Source organism: Pogona vitticeps, chromosome 3 (genome assembly GCF_051106095.1).
Source record: "Pogona vitticeps strain Pit_001003342236 chromosome 3, PviZW2.1, whole genome shotgun sequence".
Classification (NCBI taxonomy): domain Eukaryota; kingdom Metazoa; phylum Chordata; class Lepidosauria; order Squamata; family Agamidae; genus Pogona; species Pogona vitticeps.
Genome location: NC_135785.1, coordinates 241,649,528 through 241,671,851, shown reverse-complemented (window position 1 = coordinate 241,671,851; position 22,324 = coordinate 241,649,528). Strand labels below are relative to the sequence as shown.

Below are 22,324 nucleotides of genomic sequence, written 5' to 3'. Positions count from 1 at the left end.
AACCGGAGGTGATAATGTTGAGAACCCAGATGTCGTTGGTGATGAGAGTCCAGTTGTGAAGGTAAGGAGAGAGGCGGGTGGTGTGGGAGGGTGACGGTGGAATGGCCAGGGAGTCAAAGGTACTGTTTCTGTTTTCTTCCAGGTGCTTTGAAGGACTGCCTCTTACGGGACGGTTGGGGTCTGAAAGCAGCAGATGAAGAGGAAGAGGCTTGAGGTGGACGTTGGGAAGAATTGCCTCCATAAGGACGGTAAGTACTGGTGGAAGGCTGTTGGTAAGACTGGGTGGTGTACTTTGGACGCCACTGAGGTTTGGATTGTCTAGGTGGAGGTTGGACAGAATAGGATTTGGCTGTTTTCTTACTTTTATGTAAGTTTTCCAGGTTCTCATCAGTATTCTGGCTGAAGAGGCCTGTGGCATCAAAAGGTAGATTTTCTACTCTAGTCTTAATGTCCTCAACAATGTTGGCTGAGCGCAGCCAAGCATGCCTTCTCAGAGTGATAAGGGAAGCAAAATTCTTGGACGTGGCCTCTGCTACATGGCGGGCGGCTAGTCGTTGGTATTTAGATACCGTGAGAGCTTCCGCATGAGTATCCAGACAGAGCTGTCTAATGTCGTCTGGAGCCATTTGAAGGGCTGGAAGAACCCTGGACCAAAGTTGTTTTTGGTAGGCACCCATAGCCACTAAATAATTCACTGCACGCAGGGTAAATGTGGTCATAGAGTACATTCGACGTGCCAGAATCTCTAACTTCCTGCCCTCCTTGTTGGTTGGGGTAGGATGACCTTTTGCAGGAGTCTTAGTGGAGCTAGACTCCACTATTAAAGAGTTGGGTGCAGGATGCATGACCAGGAAAGAGGTGTTGTCACCATGGATCCTATAGAGATTCTCGGTTCTTTTCGAAATCGAGGTAGCATTGGCCGGGTGGTCCCAGAATTCCTTAATAAGATCCATCAGTTCAGGTATGAAAGACAAACTGACTGGATGCGTTCGCTCGGCCTCGATATCCCCGAAGATGAGATTTTCTTCTCTTCTTGGGGACTGTTCAATTGCAAGCTTCAAAGCCTGCGCCATGCGGCCAACCATTTGGGTGTAGGAAGAAAAATCTTCCGAAGGAGAGGATGGCTTTAAGTTCGCTGCCTCTGGGGGCAAAGGTTCCCCCGGGATCGGAACTTCCAAGGACACCTCCGACTCGGTGTCGTCTTCCGCACCGGAAGATTCCTCTCCGGGATGCTCTTCCTCTGAGTGGTATGGAGAGGATGGAGGACGAGGTACTTTCGGCCCCGAAGGTGTCTTTTTCGGGGCCGGAGGACACTCCTCTGCAGGTCGTCGAGGTGGCGCGACAGGCGGTGCAGTCGGGGCATCCGTCGGCGCCGTAGGCTTACCGGAGCCCGTTTCCGAAGGTCTATTCGGGGACGGGGTTCGACGCGGAGAACGTGACCGAGAGGATGAGGAATAGGAGTACTTAGATCTCTTTCTCCTATGTCTCCTATCTCTTGAGGTAGAAGAGGACTTGGTAGAAGAATCCCTTCTTCGCCGTCTCCGGTGGGACCTCTTCCGACCCCGACTGTATTCTGAGTCGGACGGTGAGGAGTCCCTTCGGCGTCGGTGGCCTCGACGGTGCCTGCGTCGATGACGGGGTTTTTTCGGCAATGGTTCGTCGTCGGCAGAGTGTGAAGCTGGACGCCGAGGGACTGGATCTTCGACTGGCTTGGTAGGTCGACCCCGTGGGGGGGGAGAAGATGCCGATCGACCCGACTCCGAAAGGAGTGAAGGAGATCGGGTGGTACGCCCGGTAAGTATTGGGCTGAGCGGCATGCTTTCGGCGCCGGCAACGAGCTTGTCGAGCTGGCTAACCGTAGGCGATTTTCCCAAATCCACCGGAGGCGGTTGGCGAGGTGGAATGGGGGCGCCTAAGTCGGAGACCGAGTCTCGGTCCCGAGAAGAGTCCTCAAGAAATGGAGAAGGGACCGAAGCCGAGACAGGTGGGACGACCAGGGTAATCTCCTTGGTCTTCGCCTTAGCCTTCGACGCCGCCTTGGACGGACCCTTCTTGTTTGTCGGTGCCGAAGTTGAAGAAGAAGGAACATCAGAGGAAGACTTCTTTCCAGTAGGCAATTTCTTAGATTTCGCTTTGGAAACCTTCGTGGACACCTCCTTGGATGTCGAAGGAGGGGAAGAGGAGACCAAAGTGACCGATGAACGAACGGTGGAGACCGACTGAACGGATTCCATATCTGACGGTTGTGAAGCTGAGAGAGTACGGTTCCAGAGAAAATACTTGAGGCGTTGCTGACGAGATTTTAGGGTCGCCTTGGTGAATTCCTTGCAATGCTTGCAAGTGGTGGGCGAATGGGTCTCGCCCAGACAGAAAAGACAGAGGGAATGATGGTCCTGGAAGGGGAGCTTCCCGGAGCAAGCAGAACAGCGGCGGAAAGGTCCCTTTTTCGCTGACATAAGCCAAGCGGTGAACGAACGGTAGAGAAAGTCAGTAATTGAAGAAATCCTGCTGGCGCGTGGCGCCTCAGCAGGAGGTAATAGGCCTCAATCAGGATCAAGCGGGAAGTGAAAGTACTTGCAAGAAGCACGCCAGAGGCAAGGGAAGGTCAGCCGGTCCGAATTCAGGGCAACGGAGATGCGGATAGACGATAGGCAAGCCAGGTCAAGTCCAAAAAATCCGAAAATAGCGAAAGGAGAGTAAAATCTCAAGAGCTCTAACCGAGAGGTTCCAACTCCGCGGGCGGATAAATGGAACTGGGGATTTTTGGCGGGCTGCACTTGCGCAGTGCAGGGCAACTCAAACATTGTATCTTTTCCCTCATAGCTCTGGAAAATTCCGAGAGGAACCAGCGCAGGCGCTGTTTAACCCATCAGTGTGGATTCATAGAGAACCACGTTAAAGAACCTTCAGAACACCGCCAAAGAGCCCAAAAAACCCACAACAACCATAAGAGTTCTATTCATTATTTTTTTCTTTCCGGAGAATCATGCATAATACCAGTACATAATCCGTTACATGCCAGATCCATTGAGCAAGGTAGCTAATTAAAGAAGTAAGAATTCTTTGCATTTCTTGTGATTCTAGAAAACACACCTGAAAATTGTAAAATGCTCAATGCTAAAGTGAAAAAAAGCTAAGGAAACTCCCCTCCTAGTGTACCAAGGACCAATGATTAGGGATCTTGTTGACGGTAATGTTTGCTAGGCATGTAAACTTTCCCCCCCAACTGAATTGGTGCTGTTCACTGCTGTATGATAAACAGAACATAGTACATGATGCTGCTCTCGTAGAGAAAAGCATAATGTGATAAATATATATTTGTCACCGAGATTTTCAAAGCACAGAAGCCCTGCCAGAAGAAATTTGACAGCCTTAACGTTACATCCATATTTAAATCTGTATATTTATGAAATCATAGTCCATAGTTCTGAGCATTAAGTTAATTCTTCTTCAAATTATTTTATCTTGTGCACATTTTTCGCTGGGAAGAGGCTCAGGGCAAATCCAGACAGGCATATAGCTCACTATATGGATCACTATTTGTGTTGTTTGGCTTGAATCAAATTATGGTGTCTACACAGGTTTTTATTCACAGAGAGCCATCCTGACTCCCTTTTAGAGCTATATTTCTCTGTTTTGGGGAATAGCTCTTTTGGCAACAGCTCGTTTAGAGCTGTCTTGCTCTTTTTCTATAATTTTTTTTGGTGTGAATTGGAGTGCTTCTGGTTATCTCGTTCTGTAGATTGTTCAGATAGTTAGTTTGCACCAAAATAGAGCTATGGGTAGTGTTATGCCTATGACACCTTTGGTAGCTTGTGACATTGAAAGGGACAACTTTATTATATAGCGGTGCCTTGCTTAACAATTGCCTTGCTTAACAAGGAAATCGCTGTACAATTAGGTTTTTGCAATTGCTTTTGCGATTGCAAAACAATGGTTTAAACGTTTTTTTTTTTCATTTAACAATGATTGGTTCCCTGCTTTGGGAACCAATTTACGCTTCACGATGATCAGCAAACAGCTGATCGTCGGGTTTCAAAATGGCCACTGGCTTAAGAAAATGGCCCCTCGCTGTTTTCTAGAATGGATTCCTTACTTTACAGGCACCAAAAATGGCCGTCGTATGGAGGATCTTCGCTGGACGAGCAGGTATTCAGCCCATTGGAATGCATTGAATGGTTTTCAATGTGTTTCAATGGTTTTTTTTTTATTTCGTTTGATGATGTTTTTGCTCTACAGCGATTTTGCTGGAACGAACTAACATTGTCAAGCAAGGCACCACTGTATATACATTGTCAAGCAAGGCACCACTGTATATAAAATGGCTGTGGGAAAAGGCAGGGAAGGAGGCGGGAAGGGAATGTCATTAATCAAAAGGGGGCCAAATTGGAGTGATTTAAAGACCTGTCTGGACCCTTCTCATGGGAGAAAAAAAATGATCAATGTGGACAGAAGGATTGCTTCAAGAGAGATATGAACAGATTGCACTAAATATCAGAAGCTTTTCAGTGTGAATCAGATCACTCCAACTTTCCCTATCTGGATGTGCCCTGAGTTCTGCATTTCCTTCCCCCACCCCCAATCCAGATTCAGCTTTATAACAATGGATTTCTAATAATGATTTGATGCAGAAAACCAACTATCTCAGGGATGTGACAGATTCTTGCTCAACCTCCCAAAATTTCTCAGTTTCTCCATTATGCAAACAGAGGATGTTAAGGCACCAGCTATTTCTTCCCCTTTAACATTTGTTTTGTTGTGGTTCATGAACATGAGCAAGGGTGACAATCTGCTTGAACCCAGGTGACCTCCTTAGACACTAGAGAGTTCCTCTGCAGGATTCACATACAAACTGAGAACATTTTTGTGGATAACAGCAACTAGATTTGATAACAGTAAATACAATATTTGAAGAAGTGGGCTATAGTCCATGAAAGCTTATGCCAAACAAAACTTGTTAGTCTTTAAGGTTCCACAAGTCTCTTTGTTATTTTTGCTGCAGCAAACGCACACTAAACGTCAATGAGGAATGCTGCTGCTTCTGATGGCTCATGCCTAAAGCTGAAGAAGTCAGCATTCAGATACACTCCAGCAACGAACAAAAGGCTGCATTTCAGTCATTGCTTTGAGCTGGATCTTGAGCAACATGCCATGCAAACAGCACCCGTGGTCCAGTCATGCAGATGACTAGGGTGGTGGGTGGAAAGATAATGTGGCAGAAGTAATTGTGTGTGTATGTGAGAATAAACAGCAGTGGCATATTTTATATGGTGTTTGTGTACCTTATGGTGCATATTCTTTCTTAAAAAAGCTGGCAACATTAGCTCTTGCAACCTTATTTCTGCCTTGCCATTTTCTCCACGATAACATTTGTTTTCTTGCCACCTCCATCTCTCCCTGAACATTTCTGTCAAATAAACAGTGAATATTAGAAAGGTTTCTTACATGCAACCTCACACACTTGAATCTGAGCATGAGAAAAACAGGAAATGCCAGCTCTCCAGTTCGAATGAAGCAAAGGCATATCCTGCATGGAACAGAGCAACCTTTTTGCTTTTCTTTCTAGAACTGTCTACACACAGCTTGTTTCCCCTCCTTTCTTTTTGAAATGGCAAGAAACCCCTGAAGTGTTTTCCTTTTTTTTACACCTTCCACAGCACAGCCAAATGTTTCATAAGCAACATAAACACATGTTAGGCAGAGCAAGGTGGCTGACTTCAAACAAGGATTTCACCCCCACCCACCCCACTGCCACAATGCGCACTCAAAGTCTGCAAGAAGCATAAGTAACAAACTTTTTGGCTAAGGCCACAGTAAAGGGTTTTCCGGTGTTTACACTGCTGTTGCCAACCCGACTCCGGGATATATTAACAGTGGGTGCATTGATCCCAATCTTATTACTCCAGTCACCAATCAGGCAAAAGGACCACATTATTCTACTCCCACTCGCTGTTTTGTAGTGTCGTAGGATCGGACGACTTGAGACTGGGAAACGACCCCATGTTCTTCTTGAGAAAATGCATAGCCATCTGGAAAAAAAAGAACAAAAGAGAGGGAACAAAAGATTTGGAATCAAGACCACAGTGTGCTTCTTAAACAGCTGAATAAGAAAGCCAATGTGGTCCACTAGAGTAGCCCAGTGGACTGGGATGAGTGAAATGGGATTCACGACCACACTTAACCACAATGAGATGAGATGTCGCGGATATAGGACTGAATTTCCCACAGTTTCTACTTTTAATCAGAATGCAATATGTACGTATCTATGTGTATATTGGGAGGGGAGAGACTGGGCTGGAGCAGTGGGACTGCAGAGGGTTTTATTGGTAACTCTTGCTAATCCATTTTGCCTGGGAAGGCAGGGGAATTTAGAGAGGAAAGGTGGCACAGGTGATAACCCTCCTTCTTTCAATCCTGATGCCCTCATCTAAGTCTTTCCTTCCTTGCTATCCCTACTTTGAACTAAGAACAAACAGCCTTGGAAGATTTGATGGCAGATTTCCACTCCAAGGGTCAATCCACATATTTTGGCTATTCTTAGATGCCACCCTGTGGTCTGCAGCTTTACTTTACCCAATGTCGTATTCAATTTTGACGGCAGGGACATGTGAAGCTCAGTATAAGTTTGGGCTGAGGAGCTGAATCCCAAGCCATTCTCGTAGAGGTAAGGCAGAGCCACTGCCTCTTCCTCCTCATTTTCTGTCATCTTTCAGAGCTAACCAGTCAAGGCATTCCTATTGCCAGCCATGAGTGCATTGCCACTCTAGCCTAGTTGGCGGTGGCGGCAAAAGCCTTTGCTTTTGAAAGAACTGGATATAAATGCTTGAAAAGAAATAACTAAACCAGCCCTTCCTGCAGCCGAATGATGGAGGAAGAGGAGGAGGATGGCATCACAGAGAAGAAATGTATGTGGTGCTATGTGCTTTGGAGAATACCTCTGAAATCCAGTGCTATGCATATTATCTCTCCTGCTTGGTGTTGAGGAAGAGTACCTGGGAAGGAGCCCCTTGATGATTCATATTACATTTCCCCCCTCCTCTGTCCCTTCATACCTGTAACTGGTTATTGTGGCATCATTTCCCCGTCCTACCCTGGTTAGAGCATTCTCTAGCACTCATCAGCCCTGGCACATGCTCAGCATATGAATCATCCCTATAGTCTTATTTACTGTGCATGTCATGCATAAACACATACATCCCATAAACTCCACCTGTTTCAGACTGGAAGAAGCACGGATGCACTGTGATGTTCAGAAGTAGCTCAAGCACTCAGAATTTCTTGGTAGTAAGGGGGGTGATGGTAGGTGGGAGGAGGTTTACACTGGTTGATGCTGGGAAATGTGTGTGTGTGCGTGCATGTGTGTTCATGCACAGCTCTTGATCAGTGGTCTTTTTCCTCACATCTCAGAGACACCCAGATTTGGCTCTAAGAAAAAGCTTGAGACCTTTCTAGTGTGTTCTGAAAGCTTTCATACAGTATATCCAGGAAACCATGGCCTTTGCTCTGTGTTTTTCTCATTTGCAGAACAGCTGAGAATGAAAAACCCATATAACAGGTCTTAACAGAAACCTGCCACCAACACTTGATTTCAAACAGGTGCCAGTGTAAGAACCACACATGGTCCTAAAGACTTCTTTTTTCTCCTATCTGTTACTGGCTCTTGAAAGCAGTGTGGCTCACCATCTTGCAATCTGGTGTGCTCCCTCCCTGCTTCTCTTGGTCAGACCTCTCTCTCCCTGGTCCCTACCGCTGCAGCATCTTGACCACATTATCTTGGATCTTCATCAACCCCCTTCCCTGCTTTCATTCCACCAGACAAAATGACAGGAAAGTTCTAAATATTTCCCACAAGGCATCACCATGTAGAGTGTATTACAGTAATCCAGGTGGAAGGTAACTAAAGCATGGGTCACTGTAATTTGATTAGACTTCTCAAGGAATGGGTGCAACTGGTACCCTAGCTTTACCTATGAAAATGCATTCCCAAATATATGTGGAATGGGGGCATCAGAGATGAAGCCAAGAGTAAACCCAAGCCTTTGCACTGAAAACATAACACTATTCTCCATAGTTCAGGTGGCTATCCACTGATTTCTCTTCCAACTCCACAGTCACACCTATAGAATTTATTTCCCCAACCCTATGCGACACTACACTACGTTGGATACATTCATGTAGCGTGTAAGTCACATAAATACAATCTGTATGTGTTTTGTATGAGATCTACAATAGCTGTTTTCTCCTTAATTGGGGGAGGGGGTGGGACACAGCATGCCTTAAGATATTTCCACATCTAGGGGAAGAAGAGAATTTACCACAGCCCTTTATAGTAAATAGTAGATCAATTCCTATAGCAAACAAATGTGTTCAGTATAAAACCAACCTACTCTCAATGCAAAGCAACACTTCCTTTTTTAAAACAACACAGTGGTTTAATTGTTCTAAGATCCTATCATACTATTAATTAGCTCAACTGTGGATCTGGATCTGTCACATATACTCTGCATTTTCCTATACAGTAGTTTGACAGAGATACCATTAATAAGCCTTAATCTGGCAGCCTGAATAATGATTGTAAAGAATCCAACAGTCTCCTAGAAAAATCATTTTCTCGTTGTGAAGATCTACCTTTGTTTTTTGATAACAGTGTGCTTTTGTATAATTATTTAATACATATTTCTTTGTTGGTCTGCTATTTTTTCTGACTCTTATTCCTATTTGCATTTCTATCCCATCTTTTCACTACAGTGCTTAAAGTGGCTAACAAAAAAATCGTATCACAGACTAAAAAACAGGAAACAAAAAGCAGATTCAGCCATAAAACCACTGAAAACAGTGAGTAATCAAAAAACTTTTATGGCCCAACACGTTTTCCTTTTCTTAATGTTCCTTTTGATAATATCAGTTGACAAAAGATGGCAGAAGTTGTGGAAGATCATGGATCAACAATTCTTCTCATGTTTTCTAGTCTTAAGAATATAATAAAAATTCATGCTCATGAGAAAACCATGCTAGCCCTGAAATGGACTGGCTCATTTAACCCTTGATTATCAGTATTTAGGATGGACAGGCAAGAAGAGATGAAATTTATTTCAAGAGCCTCTTATTCTTCTTCCTTGTGGCTTATCAACTTGTTAAAGCTTTGGGGTGCCTTCAACAATGGGTGTGACTTCAAAGACCTCAGTTGACGGCACACATGTTTTCCTCTATTACTTCTACATGTGACAGAATATTCACTCTACCATTACTACTGCCACCATCACCCATTTGTTCTAGCAGTCATACAACCACTCCAATCCTCCCCTCCATGTGTGAGCATGTCCGAATGAAATTTTTCATAATGATCACTGGCTTTTCAAATAATGAAAATGAACTAATCCACAGCCTAAGGTTGAAAGGTGAAGCATGACACCAGCGCTGAACATTCTTTTGATTTCATAAACTAAGTGAGGTCAGGCCTGTTTAGTCCTTGGATGGGAGAACAACAGGCAACACCAGCGACCTTCTGGTAGGCCTGTGAAATCAATACTGCCTGCCACCTCAAAGAACTGTTCTTAATCAGAGTTGTGGCATTATTGGGCTAGCGGGTCAATAGTTAGACACAGCATAAAGCAGCTTCCCATCATTCAGTGGTTCCCAACTTTGGGTTCTCAGATATTCTTGAATTATAACTCCCAGAAGTCTTCATCACTAGCTATGCTGGCCAGGATTTCTGGGAGTTGTATTCCAAGAACATCTGGGGACCCAAGGTTGGGAACTACTGCCATAAACCATCTCTGGCACTAACCTGGCTTGAATGTTTTTATGTTCCTATCTTCAAAATGGTTATACGTAATAATTTGCATTTGTGTAAACTGCAAACCCAAGGCATACATAAACAAAGAGCTTTGGTAGAATTGTAACTTCCCTGATGAAGACATTGGAAGATCTTGAAAGCCTGCACATATTTTAATGTCTGTGGAGGGTGGTCATTGTTCTGCAAAATGTATTTCCACAACATACATAAATGGTTACACATAAATAATCCCTGAACTGGAATACTTTTAGCAAGATGGGCAGAGATCAGGGGGAATGACCCCACCGTAATAAGGTAAAGTGGCGCAGGTACTTCAGGTAGCAGATAAGGAGTAGATGGAAGCAGCAGCTGCAACACGTTTTTAAGACAACCTAGGTTTGTGTGCCACATGGCCTTCCTTGAACTTCAAGCTCCCTCCTGTTGCCTACAGGTGCCATGGAGGTCAATTTACCATTACCAGCAGTTCAGTAAGTCGCTGGTCAAGCTGAAACAAGACATATTCATTCTGCACATCTGATCCATACTGGACACTATGTGATTCCGTCATCCAGTGATAATATTTAAATATCAAATGCACATATTAAACTTCAGCCAGAATCTCTTTAAAATACATTTTAAAGCAGCCAGAACACTGCAATATGTTTCATCTGATGAGAGTTACATGGATCATGGAAAACCTGGGGTGGGGTACAGGATTACTTTTTTGGGCTACAGGTCTTAGAATCTTCCAGCCAGCATGAGGCTCAATGGGACTTGTAGTCCAAAAAAGTAAAATGTCCAAGTCCTGGGATATTCTTATGTGTCATAATAGTAAGTAGGAGGCAACTTCTTAAGACCCTAATAGGATTTCCAGGTATATGAGATATCTAAGGAGTTGCTTTACCACTGCCACATCTCCAGTAGGCATCCACAGCAGAGAAGGCAACTGAACCCAAAGTCTTCTGAGTCCCAGTATGTCACTTGGTCCACTGGACTACAATAGTTCTGGTTTATGAAATGTTACATGTTTTTGCAAGCATACAAAGCCATTTGAAATCTTGGGAGACACAAGCATCCCAGTTCCAAATTAATGAGCTATTTTTGGCTGCCTTACCTACATGCCAGATCATCCTTATCTAATCTTTGATTTGGAAAAAAGTAGAGAACATTGGTATGGGCATAATTAGCCATTCATTGCATCAGCGTACTTTCCATTTCTTTCTAGAGGACAAGTGTCTGCTTTGTTGGTTGGTTAGCTTGTGTTTTACTTTTTTACTTACGTGAGACACCTTGCTGGACAGAATGAGCACGGAAGAGACTCGGAGGAGTTTTCCTGCCAAGCCTTTTTAACAAGTGGTCGCGTTCATTCATGCTGTAATAACAAAAGCAAACCAGGTGAGTTCCTGAGACAAGCATAATCAACCTTCATTAAAAAAAGAAACAAAAATGATGCCATGGGATAGTACAGGATCTGTATGTCTTCCCCTAATACCCTTCTAGAAAAAGGCCAACACTCAATCAAGTCTGATATGTTCTTGGTGGAGAAGCACAGCTGTCTGCACACACAGTGCCTAAACAACTTCAATATCCCCAGTGAGTTGAAAGGTTCTGTGAAATCTCAAATGAACAGTCATGCATTTCCTTGGTGCCAAAATTGCTGTAGAAAGAAAGAACAACTTGAAGTTATGTAGAATATGGTAAAGGCCATGGCCTGTAGAAATCTTTTTCTTGGGCTGAAATCCCACAACCCACCCCCAACACCAATACAGTTAAGGCTCATGTATCTGCAGAATACTGAAAGCTATGGTCTAAGAAAGGTGGTTTCTTTAATCTCTAGAATGATTTTCATTATACTTTTATGCAGTCCTATTCAGATGTACTGAAATATTTTCTAATATTTTAAACACAATTCCTGATTTTCAATAAGCTCTGCTTATTGACACACAGTAGTACCCTGTCTGACACACTGACTCCCACAGTTGGCACGTTCTTCTACTAGCGCACCTCCCCGTGAGGTACACCTAGAAGATTACCTACGCGCCTCAGACTGTCCCTGACTAGACCCACCTTGCTCTGGGCACACTTGCCAAGGCTTTGCTGGACCGCTGGACAACTGGACCAGTCGTATCCCACACGCTGGACACCAATCAATGTGACAAACCCAGACCTACTGGGATCTGCCACACGTTTACTAAGCTGCCACCAACCATTCCCTATAAGAAGTCACACAGACCAGGGAAAAGCCAGCAAGGGGGAGGGGCCCATGGTGAAGGGAAGCCCTCAGACATGAAACCAAGACCTCAGATTTTGGAGGGAAAACCAAAACAAGATGAAAGAGAATCAAAATACACCAGAAAATGTTATTTCTGTCAGGGAAAGGGTCATCTAATCTCAGAGTGTCAGAAATTAAAGCAGCTAAAAGGAATGGTGCCTCAGAATTCTAGTGGGACCAAGCCAAAAGCTGTGTTCTGTGTCCAGAAAGAGCAAGACTCAGTGTCACTGAGGGAGCCTGTTGCCATGGCTACTCAGTCTGGAACAGCTACCGCTGCTGATCAGGCTGAGGAAAATGGTCCTCTTGTGGAGGTAAAGCGCTGCTTGCTGATAAAAACAGATTCTCAGTTGTTTGAGACAGCAGGGGTGGACGTAGGAATACTTGACCGTCAGTATAGGGGGCTGCGGGACACTTGTTCCCAGGTAACCCTGTGCCATCCAGATATCATCCCTAGGGAGTTTATAATCCCAAATGAGAGCATGAAGGTGGCAGGGATTGAGGGGCAGGTAATCTCTCTGCCAGTAGCAGAGGTACCTGTCAACTTTCAAGGCTGGAGGGGAGTTTGGAGGCTAGCGATTTCATCGACTCTGCCAGCAGCCGTGCTCGTGGGAAATGACCTGGCTGAACATGTGAAACGGGTGCTAGTGATTACACGCTCACAAGCCACCACAGGGACAGTTCAGGGGGGTAATGATGAGCAAGAGACGGAAGCAGAGGGAAGTTCAGAAGCTGTGGTGGAAACCTTAACCACAGACAGCAGATTTGGACAGGAGCAAAAGGCAGACGCCACTCTCCAAAAGTGTTTTGAACAGGTGACTGACGCCCAGCTAACACCTGAAACCCCAGTGAGATTTCTGGAGAAAAAGGGGATTTTATATAGAGAAACCCTGAGGAATATCTCAAAAGGGGGAGATGGGATCAGAAGTCAGCTGGTGGTACCTGAAAAGTATCGCCCCATGATCTTACAAAGGGGTCACTCTGACATGTTTGCTGCACACTTAGGGGTGAACAAAACACAGCAGAGAATCACACAGAATTTCTACTGGCCTGACATAGGGAAGCAGATCAGGGAGTTCTGTAAACAATGTGATGTGTGTCAAAGGCAGGGGAATAACCGCGACAGGACCAAAGCAAAGTTGTGCCCTTTGCCTGTGATTGACACTCCGTTCAAATGCATAGGGGTGGATATTGTGGGACCTTTGCCCAAGGCCACAAAGAGGGGGAACAGGTTCATTCTAACAATTGTGGACCATGCCACAAGGTATCCTGAAGCCATACCCTTGACTAACATTGAAACTAACACAGTGGCCGATGCTTTGGTGGGGTATATGTCCAGGATGGGATTTGCCTCAGAGATAATCACAGATTTGGGCGCATCGTTCACATCAAAGCTCATGAAACGCTTATGGCAAATCTGTGGAATAAAGCACAAGGAAACCACTGCCTATCATCCTGAAAGTAATGGATTAACTGAGAAGTTCAATGGGACTCTAATGCGCATGATTAGGGCTTACTTGGCAGAGAATCCAAACAATTGGGACCAGAAGCTGCAATCCCTTTTGTTTGCTTATCGATCAGTGCCACAAGCCAGTACCGGGTTCAGTCCATTTGAACTTTTATTTGGGAGAAGGGTGAAAGGGCCCCTTGATTTGATCAAACAAAATTGGGAGCAGATCACCCAGGATGACCCACAAGACGTAGTGACATACATAGACACCTTGATGAATGACCTAAGGAGAAATCTAGAGCTGGCAGCAGAAAACCTGCAAGCTCAAAAGGTCAGACAGAAAACATGGTATGACCACAAAGCTAGAGAGAGGCACTTTGACCCAGGGGAGGAAGTGCTTTGGCTTAGGCCCTGCAGAGAGAATAAACTGCAGCTCAAATGGGCAGGACCATATAGGGTCATTTCCAAGATGTCAGACCTGAACTACCTAATAGAGCAGGAGGAGAACCAAGCAAGGAGGGTGGTTCATGTGAATGCCCTAAAACCCTACTACAGAGGGGAACAGAGGGTTTTATTCGCGATAAAAGCAGCTGAGAGTGAGGAAGCGGAATTACCCTTCTGGGAGGGTAGAGGGGAAGTAAAATACAACCCAGAGGAGGTAAAGATCAGTCCTGCACTCACCCAAGACCAGCAGCAAGAACTAAAAATGCTGCTTAGTAAATATCAACAGGTGTTTTCCAACAAGCCGGGGATAGTGAAGGGAGTGATGCATCGGATCCACACAGGGGATGCACCCCCGCAGGCAGTATCCCCATACCGAGTAACGGGACCCTATAGGGACAAGGTGCGGAAGGAGCTGGACGAGATGCTGAGGGAGAACATAATCGTCCCCTCTTCTAGTCCTTGGTCCTCTCCAATAGTCCTTGTGGACAAGCCTGATGGGAGCATTAGGTTTTGTGTCGATTACAGGAAATTAAACCGTGTAACCACTCCTGATGCCTACCCAATGCCCAGGCTAGACAACCTGATTGAAACCATAGGGGGTTGTCGGTTCATCTCATCATTGGACCTGGTAAAGGGATATTGGCAATTAAGAATTGATCCCAGGGATCAAGAAAAGACTGCCTTTTGCAGCCCTTTTGGTCTCTATGAGTTTCGAGTCCTGAGCTTTGGTCTCAGAAATGCACCAGCCACATTCCAAAGGCTGATGGACCAGACCTTGGCAGGGCTCAGTGACTTTACAGTGGCCTACATTGACGACATAGGGATCTTCAGTAATACCTGGGAAGATCACCTGATACACCTGGAGTTAGTGCTGCAGAGGTTAAGTGCAGCAGGGCTAACAGTAAAGGCCAGCAAGTGTCAGCTGGGTAGCCCAGAAATAAAATACTTGGGTCACATGGTAGGGGGAGGAATGATAAAACCCCTGGAGGCCAAAATAGAAGCTGTTCGTGATTGGCCTAGACCCAACACCAAGAAAAAAGTCAAATCATTTCTTGGGTTGGTGGGCTACTACAGAAAGTTCATCCCGAGGTTTAGCGAGATTGCGGCTCCGCTGACCGATCTGACGAGGAAGAAGGCTGATGACCGCATCCCGTGGACCAGCGACTGTGAGGCGGCGTTCCAGAGGTTGAAGGAGGCGTTAATCAACTATCCTGTCCTGCGTGCTCCAGACTTCGACCGGGAGTTCATCATCTACACCGATGCGTCTAACAGCGGCGTAGGAGCAGTTCTGTGCCAGGAGGATGAGAATGGTGACCAGCATCCAGTGTCCTACCTGAGTAGGAAACTTCAAAAAGGTGAGAGACATTTGGCAACCGTGGAGAAGGAGTGTTTGGCCATAGTCTACGCGATCCAGAAGGCCAAGCCTTACATCTGGGGAAGACATTTTGTTCTGTGCACTGACCATTCACCACTGCAATGGTTAAAGACAATGAAAACCCACAATAGCAAACTTATGAGGTGGGCTTTAAACCTACAGGACTATGACTTTGAAGTGAAGGTGGTCAGAGGGTCAGTGAACTGTGTTGCTGACGCCTTGTCAAGAAGACCTGAAGAATGAAGACGGCGAAAGAACATGGACTATGTGTATATAATGAGGACAAAAAAAAGTTAAAATGTACCTGTTTTTTGAATTTGGTTTGTATGAATAAAGGTAAATTGATGTAATGTTAATGGTAAATGTTTAAATGCTTAATTGCTATGGTTAACTTAGAATGTAAGTATGAGTAAGTATAATAAGGTATGTATAACTGTTGTTGTGTGTTTTATCCAGGTTGTTTTTTGGTGAAAAGCACCTTAGCTTTCCCCCTACAAAACAACTTATAAAGAGGGGAGGTGTTACATACAGCACTGATGTTACCTGTCTGTCATGGGTTTGGAGGGAAAGTTCCATCCTATGGGGAGTGGAAGGCGGGACATCAGGAGGAGGGGCTGTACTGTATATATATGTGGAGCGTGTGTGGTGAGAGAGACACTGAGAGACACTGGGAGGTGACGAAGCAGCAGCTGGGAAGAAGAAGCTGTTGTGGGAGTCTGTGTGTCAGACAGGGTACTACTGTGTGTCAGAGTACCAACCTGATAGGTTCAGGTGTCTGTTGGTTAGCCAGAACTGATAGGTTCAGGGTCTGTGCTTCAAGTTAAGGGTTCTGTGTGAACCAAACTGTGTGTATGTATGAGTGAGAATAAGCCACGTTACTTTATGTTATTCACCTGATCGTTTTATTTTTCCCTGTGTGTATTTAAATAAACCTCATTCTTTTTATTGTTTAAAAATCCATCCCTGGTCTGTGTGACTTCTTAAAGGGAATGGTTGGTGGCAGCTTAGTGTAACTGTGTGACAGATCCCAGTAGGTCTGGGTTTGTCACATTGATTGGTGTCCAGCGTGTGGGATACGACTGGTCCAGTTGTCCAGCGGTCCAGCAAAGCCTTGGCAAGTGTGCCCAGAGCAAGGGGGGTCTAGTCAGGGACAGTCTGAGGCGCGTAGGTAATCTTCTAGGTGTACCTCACGGGGAGGTGCGCTAGTAGAAGAACGTGCCAACTGGGGAGACTTAGATTAAGGTGCTCTGAGACAGCCTAGTTTTGGCGGGAAAAAGCTGAGGCAAAACTGCGTAGTAACAGTGATCTAGCCTGCCAGCTGAGAGGCCCAGCAGAGGGGGGTAGGCTCTGACTCGATACTGTTGCAAGTTTAGTGCTGAAGAACAGCAGCAATCTCTAGGGAAAGCTGGTTCTGAGGCAAGAGGAAAAAAGTGGTCGTTTTATTTTGAGGCTTGACTTTTTAAAGCAGCCTGTTCTGAGGGGGGATTATGCCCTTGACTCGAAGCCAGATGGCCGAAATGAGTGAAGTGAAAGACCCCCAGATTGACCAAGGTTCTGAGGATGAATTTGGCTCAGTGCAGGGTGACAGCACAGGAGAGCAGAACCCAGAACTTAGAAAATTGCTCATAGCCCAACAGCATGAACTGAGGATGAGGCAATTTGAAATGGAGGAAAGGGAAAGAGAAGAAAGGGAAAGAGAGAAACAGAGGCAATTTGAGATAGAGAGATTGGAAAGAGAAGAAAGATTAGAGAGACAGAGAATTGAATTGGAATTGCAGAGAGAGAAAATGGCGTTTGAATTAAAAAAATTGGAACTGATGAATCAGAACAATAATAATAATAGGGATTCTGAGGGAGGCCAACTGTCTAAAGCTGACCTGAAGAAATTCCCTGTGTACCACAAGGGAGATTGTCCCGAGGTGTTCTTTTCCTTAGTGGAAAGAGCGTTTGTGGACTTCTCAGTGAGGGAAACTGAGAAGATGACCATCATGCGATCTTTAATCAGTGGTAGCCTGGCTGAGGTCTATGCCGAGATGCCTGAGGAACTGATGAAAGATTTTGCAGAGTTTAAAAAACTGGTGTTTGCCAGACATGGGATAAATGCAGAGCAGCTGAGACAAAGATTCAGGTCCCTCACCAAAAAACCAGAACAGACTTTTACCCAAGTGGGGGCCCAATTGGTGAGGCTGCTTGAGAAATGGCTATCGCAGGAAGGGACGGAGACCTATGAGCAGCTTAAAGATTTGATAGCACTGGAACAGTTCTATTCAGTCCTGCATGGGGAATTGAAATTCCAGGTGAGGGAAAGGAAACCGAGGTCTGTGGCAGAAGCCGCAGAGATCGCAGATTTTATTTCCCAAATAAGAAAGCCCTTGGGTGAGGGGAAATCTGTAGGTAAACCCAAAGAAACCTACAGCAAGTACTCTCAGGGACCAGGGAAAAGCCAGCAAGGGGGAGGGGCCCATGGTGAAGGGAAGCCCTCAGACATGAAACCAAGACCTCAGATTTTGGAGGGAAAACCAAAACAAGATGAGAGAGAATCAAAATACACCAGAAAATGCTATTTCTGTCAGGGAAAGGGCCATCTAATCTCAGAGTGTGAGAAATTAAAGCAGCTAAAAGGAATGGTGCCTCAGAATTCTAGTGGGACCAAGCCAAAAGCTGTGTTCTGTGTCCAGAAAGAGCAAGACTCAGTGTCACTGAGGGAGCCTGTTGCCATGGCTACTCAGTCTGGAACAGCTACCTATGCTGATCAGGCTGAGGAAAATGGTCCTCTTGTGGAGGTAAAACGCTGCTTGCTGGTAAAAACAGATTCTCAGTTGTTTGAGACAGCCGGGGTGGACGTAGGAATACTTGACCGTCAGTATAGGGGGCTGCGGGACACTTGTTCCCAGGTAACCCTGTGCCATCCAGATATTATTCCTAGGGAGTTTATAATCCCAAATGAGAGCATAAAGGTGGCAGGGATTGAGGGGCAGGTAATCTCTCTGCCAGTAGCAGAGGTACCTGTCAACTTTCAAGGCTGGAGGGGAGATTGGCGGCTAGCGATTTCATCGACTCTGCCAGCAGCCGTGCTCGTGGGAAATGACCTGGCTGAACATGTGAAACGGGTGCTAGTGATTACACGCTCACAAGCCACCACGGGGACAGTTCAGGGGGGTATTGATGAGCCAGAGACGGAAGCAGAGGGGAGTTCAGAAGCTGTGGTGGAAACCTTAACCACAGACAGCAGATTTGGACAGGAGCAAAAGGCAGACGCCACTCTCCAAAAGTGTTTTGAACAGGTGACTGACGCCCAGCTAACACCTGAAACCCCAGTGAGATTTCTGGAGAAAAAGGGGATTTTATATAGAGAAACCCTGAGGAATATCTCAAAAGGGGGAGATGGGATCAGAAGTCAGCTGGTGGTACCTGAAAAGTATCGCCCCATGATCTTACAAAGGGGTCACTCTGACATGTTTGCTGCACACTTAGGGGTGAACAAAACACAGCAGAGAATCACACAGAATTTCTACTGGCCTGACATAGGGAAGCAGATCAGGGAGTTCTGTAAACAATGTGATGTGTGTCAAAGGCAAGGGAATAGCCGCGACAGGACCAAAGCAAAGTTGTGCCCTTTGCCTGTGATTGACACTCCGTTCAAATGCATAGGGGTGGATATTGTGGGACCTTTGCCCAAGGCCACAAAGAGGGGGAACCGGTTCATTCTAACAATTGTGGACCATGCCACAAGGTATCCTGAAGCCATACCCTTGACTAACATTGAAACTAACACAGTGGCCGATGCTTTGGTGGGGTATATGTCCAGGATGGGATTTGCCTCAGAGATAATCACAGATTTGGGCGCATCGTTCACATCAAAGCTCATGAAACGCTTATGGCAAATCTGTGGAATTAAGCACAAGGAAACCACTGCCTATCATCCTGAAAGTAATGGGTTAACTGAGAAGTTCAATGGGACTCTAATGCGCATGATTAGGGCTTACTTGGCAGAGAATCCAAACAATTGGGACCAGAAGCTGCAATCCCTTTTGTTTGCTTATCGATCAGTGCCACAAGCCAGTACCGGGTTCAGTCCATTTGAACTTTTATTTGGGAGAAGGGTGAAAGGGCCCCTTGATTTGATCAAACAAAATTGGGAGCAGATCACCCAGGATGACCCACAAGACGTTGTGACATACATAGACACCTTGATGAATGACCTAAAGAGAAATCTAGAGCTGGCAGCAGAAGACCTGCAAGCTCAGAAGGTCAGACAGAAAACATGGTATGACCACAAAGCTAGAGAGAGGCACTTTGACCCAGGGGAGGAAGTGCTTTGGCTTAGGCCCTGCAGAGAGAATAAACTGCAGCTCAAATGGGCAGGACCATATAGGGTCATTTCCAAGATGTCAGACCTGAACTACCTAATAGAGCAGGAGGAGAACCAAGCAAGGAGGGTGGTTCATGTGAATGCCCTAAAACCCTACTACAGGGGGGAACAGAGGGTTTTATTCGCGATAAAAGCAGCTGAGAGTGAGGAAGCGGAATTACCCTTCTGGGAGGGTAGAGGGGAAGTAAAATACAACCCAGAGGAGGTAAAGATCAGTCCTGCACTCACCCAAGACCAGCAGCAAGAACTAAAAATGCTGCTTAGTAAATATCAACAGGTGTTTTCCAACAAGCCGGGGATAGTGAAGGGAGTGATGCATCGGATCCACACAGGGGATGCACCCCCGCAGGCAGTATCCCCATACTGAGTAACGGGACCCTATAGGGACAAGGTGCGGAAGGAGCTGGACGAGATGCTGAGGGAGAACATAATCGTCCCCTCTTCTAGTCCTTGGTCCTCTCCGATAGTCCTTGTGGACAAGCCTGATGGGAGCATTAGGTTTTGTGTCGATTACAGGAAATTAAACCGTGTAACCACTCCTGATGCCTACCCAATGCCCAGGCTAGACAACCTGATTGAAACCATAGGGGGTTGTCGGTTCATCTCATCATTGGACCTGGTAAAGGGATATTGGCAATTAAGAATTGATCCCAGGGATCAAGAAAAGACTGCCTTTTGCAGCCCTTTTGGTCTCTATGAGTTTCGAGTCCTGAGCTTTGGTCTCAGAAATGCACCAGCCACATTCCAAAGGCTGATGGACCAGACCTTGGCAGGGCTCAGTGACTTTACAGTGGCCTACATTGACGACATAGGGATCTTCAGTAATACCTGGGAAGATCACCTGTTACACCTGGAGTTAGTGCTGCAGAGGTTAAGTGCAGCAGGGCTAACAGTAAAGGCCAGCAAGTGTCAGCTGGGTAGCCCAGAAATAAAATACTTGGGTCACATGGTAGGGGGAGGAGTGATAAAACCCCTGGAGGCCAAAATAGACGCTGTTCGTGATTGGCCTAGACCCAACACCAAGAAAAAAGTCAAATCATTTCTTGGGTTGGTGGGCTACTACAGAAAGTTCATCCCGAGGTTTAGCGAGATTGCGGCTCCGCTGACCGATCTGACGAGGAAGAAGGCTGATGACCGCATCCCGTGGACCAGCGACTGTGAGGCGGCGTTCCAGAGGTTGAAGGAGGCGTTAATCAACTATCCTGTCCTGCGTGCTCCAGACTTCGACCGGGAGTTCATCATCTACACCGATGCGTCTAACAGCGGGGTAGGAGCAGTTCTGTGCCAGGAGGATGAGAATGGTGACCAGCATCCAGTGTCCTACCTGAGTAGGAAACTTCAAAAAGGTGAGAGACATTTGGCAACCGTGGAGAAGGAGTGTCTGGCCATAGTCTACGCGATCCAGAAGGCCAAGCCTTACATCTGGGGAAGACATTTTATTCTGTGTACTGACCATTCACCATTGCAATGGTTAAAGACAATGAAAACCCACAATAGCAAACTTATGAGGTGGGCTTTAAACCTACAGGACTATGACTTTGAAGTGAAGGTGGTCAGAGGGTCAGTGAACTGTGTTGCTGACGCCTTGTCAAGAAGACCTGAAGAATGAAGACGGCGAAAGAAACATGGACTATGTGTATATAATGATGACAAAAGTTAAATGTACCTGGTTCTTGAATTTGGTTTGTATGAATAAAGGTAAATTGATGTAATGTATATGGTAAATGTTTAAATGCCTATTTGCTATGGTTTAACTTAGAATGTAAGTATGAGTAAGTATAGTATGGTATGTATAACTGTTGTTGTATGTTTTATTCAGGTTGTTTTTTTGGTGAAAAGCACGTTAGCTTTCCCCCTACAAAACAACTTATAAAGAGGGGAGGTGTTACATACAGCACTGATGTTACCTGTCTGTCATGGGTTTGGAGGGAAAGTTCCATCCTATGGGGAGTGGAAGGCGGGACATCAGGAGGAGGGGCTGTACTGTATATATATGTGGAGCGTGTGTGGTGAGAGAGACACTGAGAGACACTGGGAGGTGACGAAGCAGCAGCTGGGAAGAAGAAGCTGTTGTGGGAGTCTGTGTGTCAGACAGGGTACTACTGTGTGTCAGAGTACCAACCTGATAGGTTCAGGTGTCTGTTGGTTAGCCAGAACTGATAGGTTCAGGGTCTGTGCTTCAAGTTAAGGGTTCTGTGTGAACCAAACTGTGTGTATGTATGAGTGAGAATAAGCCACGTTACTTTATGTTATTCACCTGATCGTTTTATTTTTCCCTGTGTGTATTTAAATAAACCTCATTCTTTTTATTGTTTAAAAATCCATCCCTGGTCTGTGTGACTTCTTAAAGGGAATGGTTGGTGGCAGCTTAGTGTAACTGTGTGACAGATCCCAGTAGGTCTGGGTTTGTCACAGCCATGGCCTGTAGAAATCTTTTTCTTGGGCTGAAATCCCACAACCCACCCCCAACACCAATACAGTTAAGGCTCATGTATCTGCAGAATACTGAAAGCTATAGTCTAAGAAAGGTGGTTTCTTTAATCTCTAGAATGATTTTCATTATACTTTTATGCAGTCCTATTCAGATGTACTGAAATATTTTCTAATATTTTAAACACAATTCCTGATTTTCAATAAGC

At 45.5% G+C, this 22,324-nt stretch overlaps 1 protein-coding gene across 6 annotated transcripts in view; it reads right to left on the bottom strand.

Moving 5' to 3' along the window:
- Positions 1 to 3,004: 3,004 nt before the first annotated feature.
- The window catches only part of ATP8A2 (ATPase phospholipid transporting 8A2), a 417,881-nt gene continuing 398,561 nt past the window's right edge, over positions 3,005 to 22,324 (bottom strand). For all 6 annotated transcript variants that reach the window (XM_020788593.3, XM_072993721.2, XM_072993722.2 and 3 more), the window contains 2 exons: positions 11,056 to 11,147; positions 3,005 to 6,029 (listed from right to left, as the gene is read on the bottom strand). In XM_020788593.3, coding sequence (XP_020644252.1) covers positions 5,932 to 6,029; positions 11,056 to 11,147 — 190 coding nt within the window. In that variant the 3' untranslated portion in view covers positions 3,005 to 5,931. The remainder of the gene's footprint in view (positions 6,030 to 11,055; positions 11,148 to 22,324) is intronic.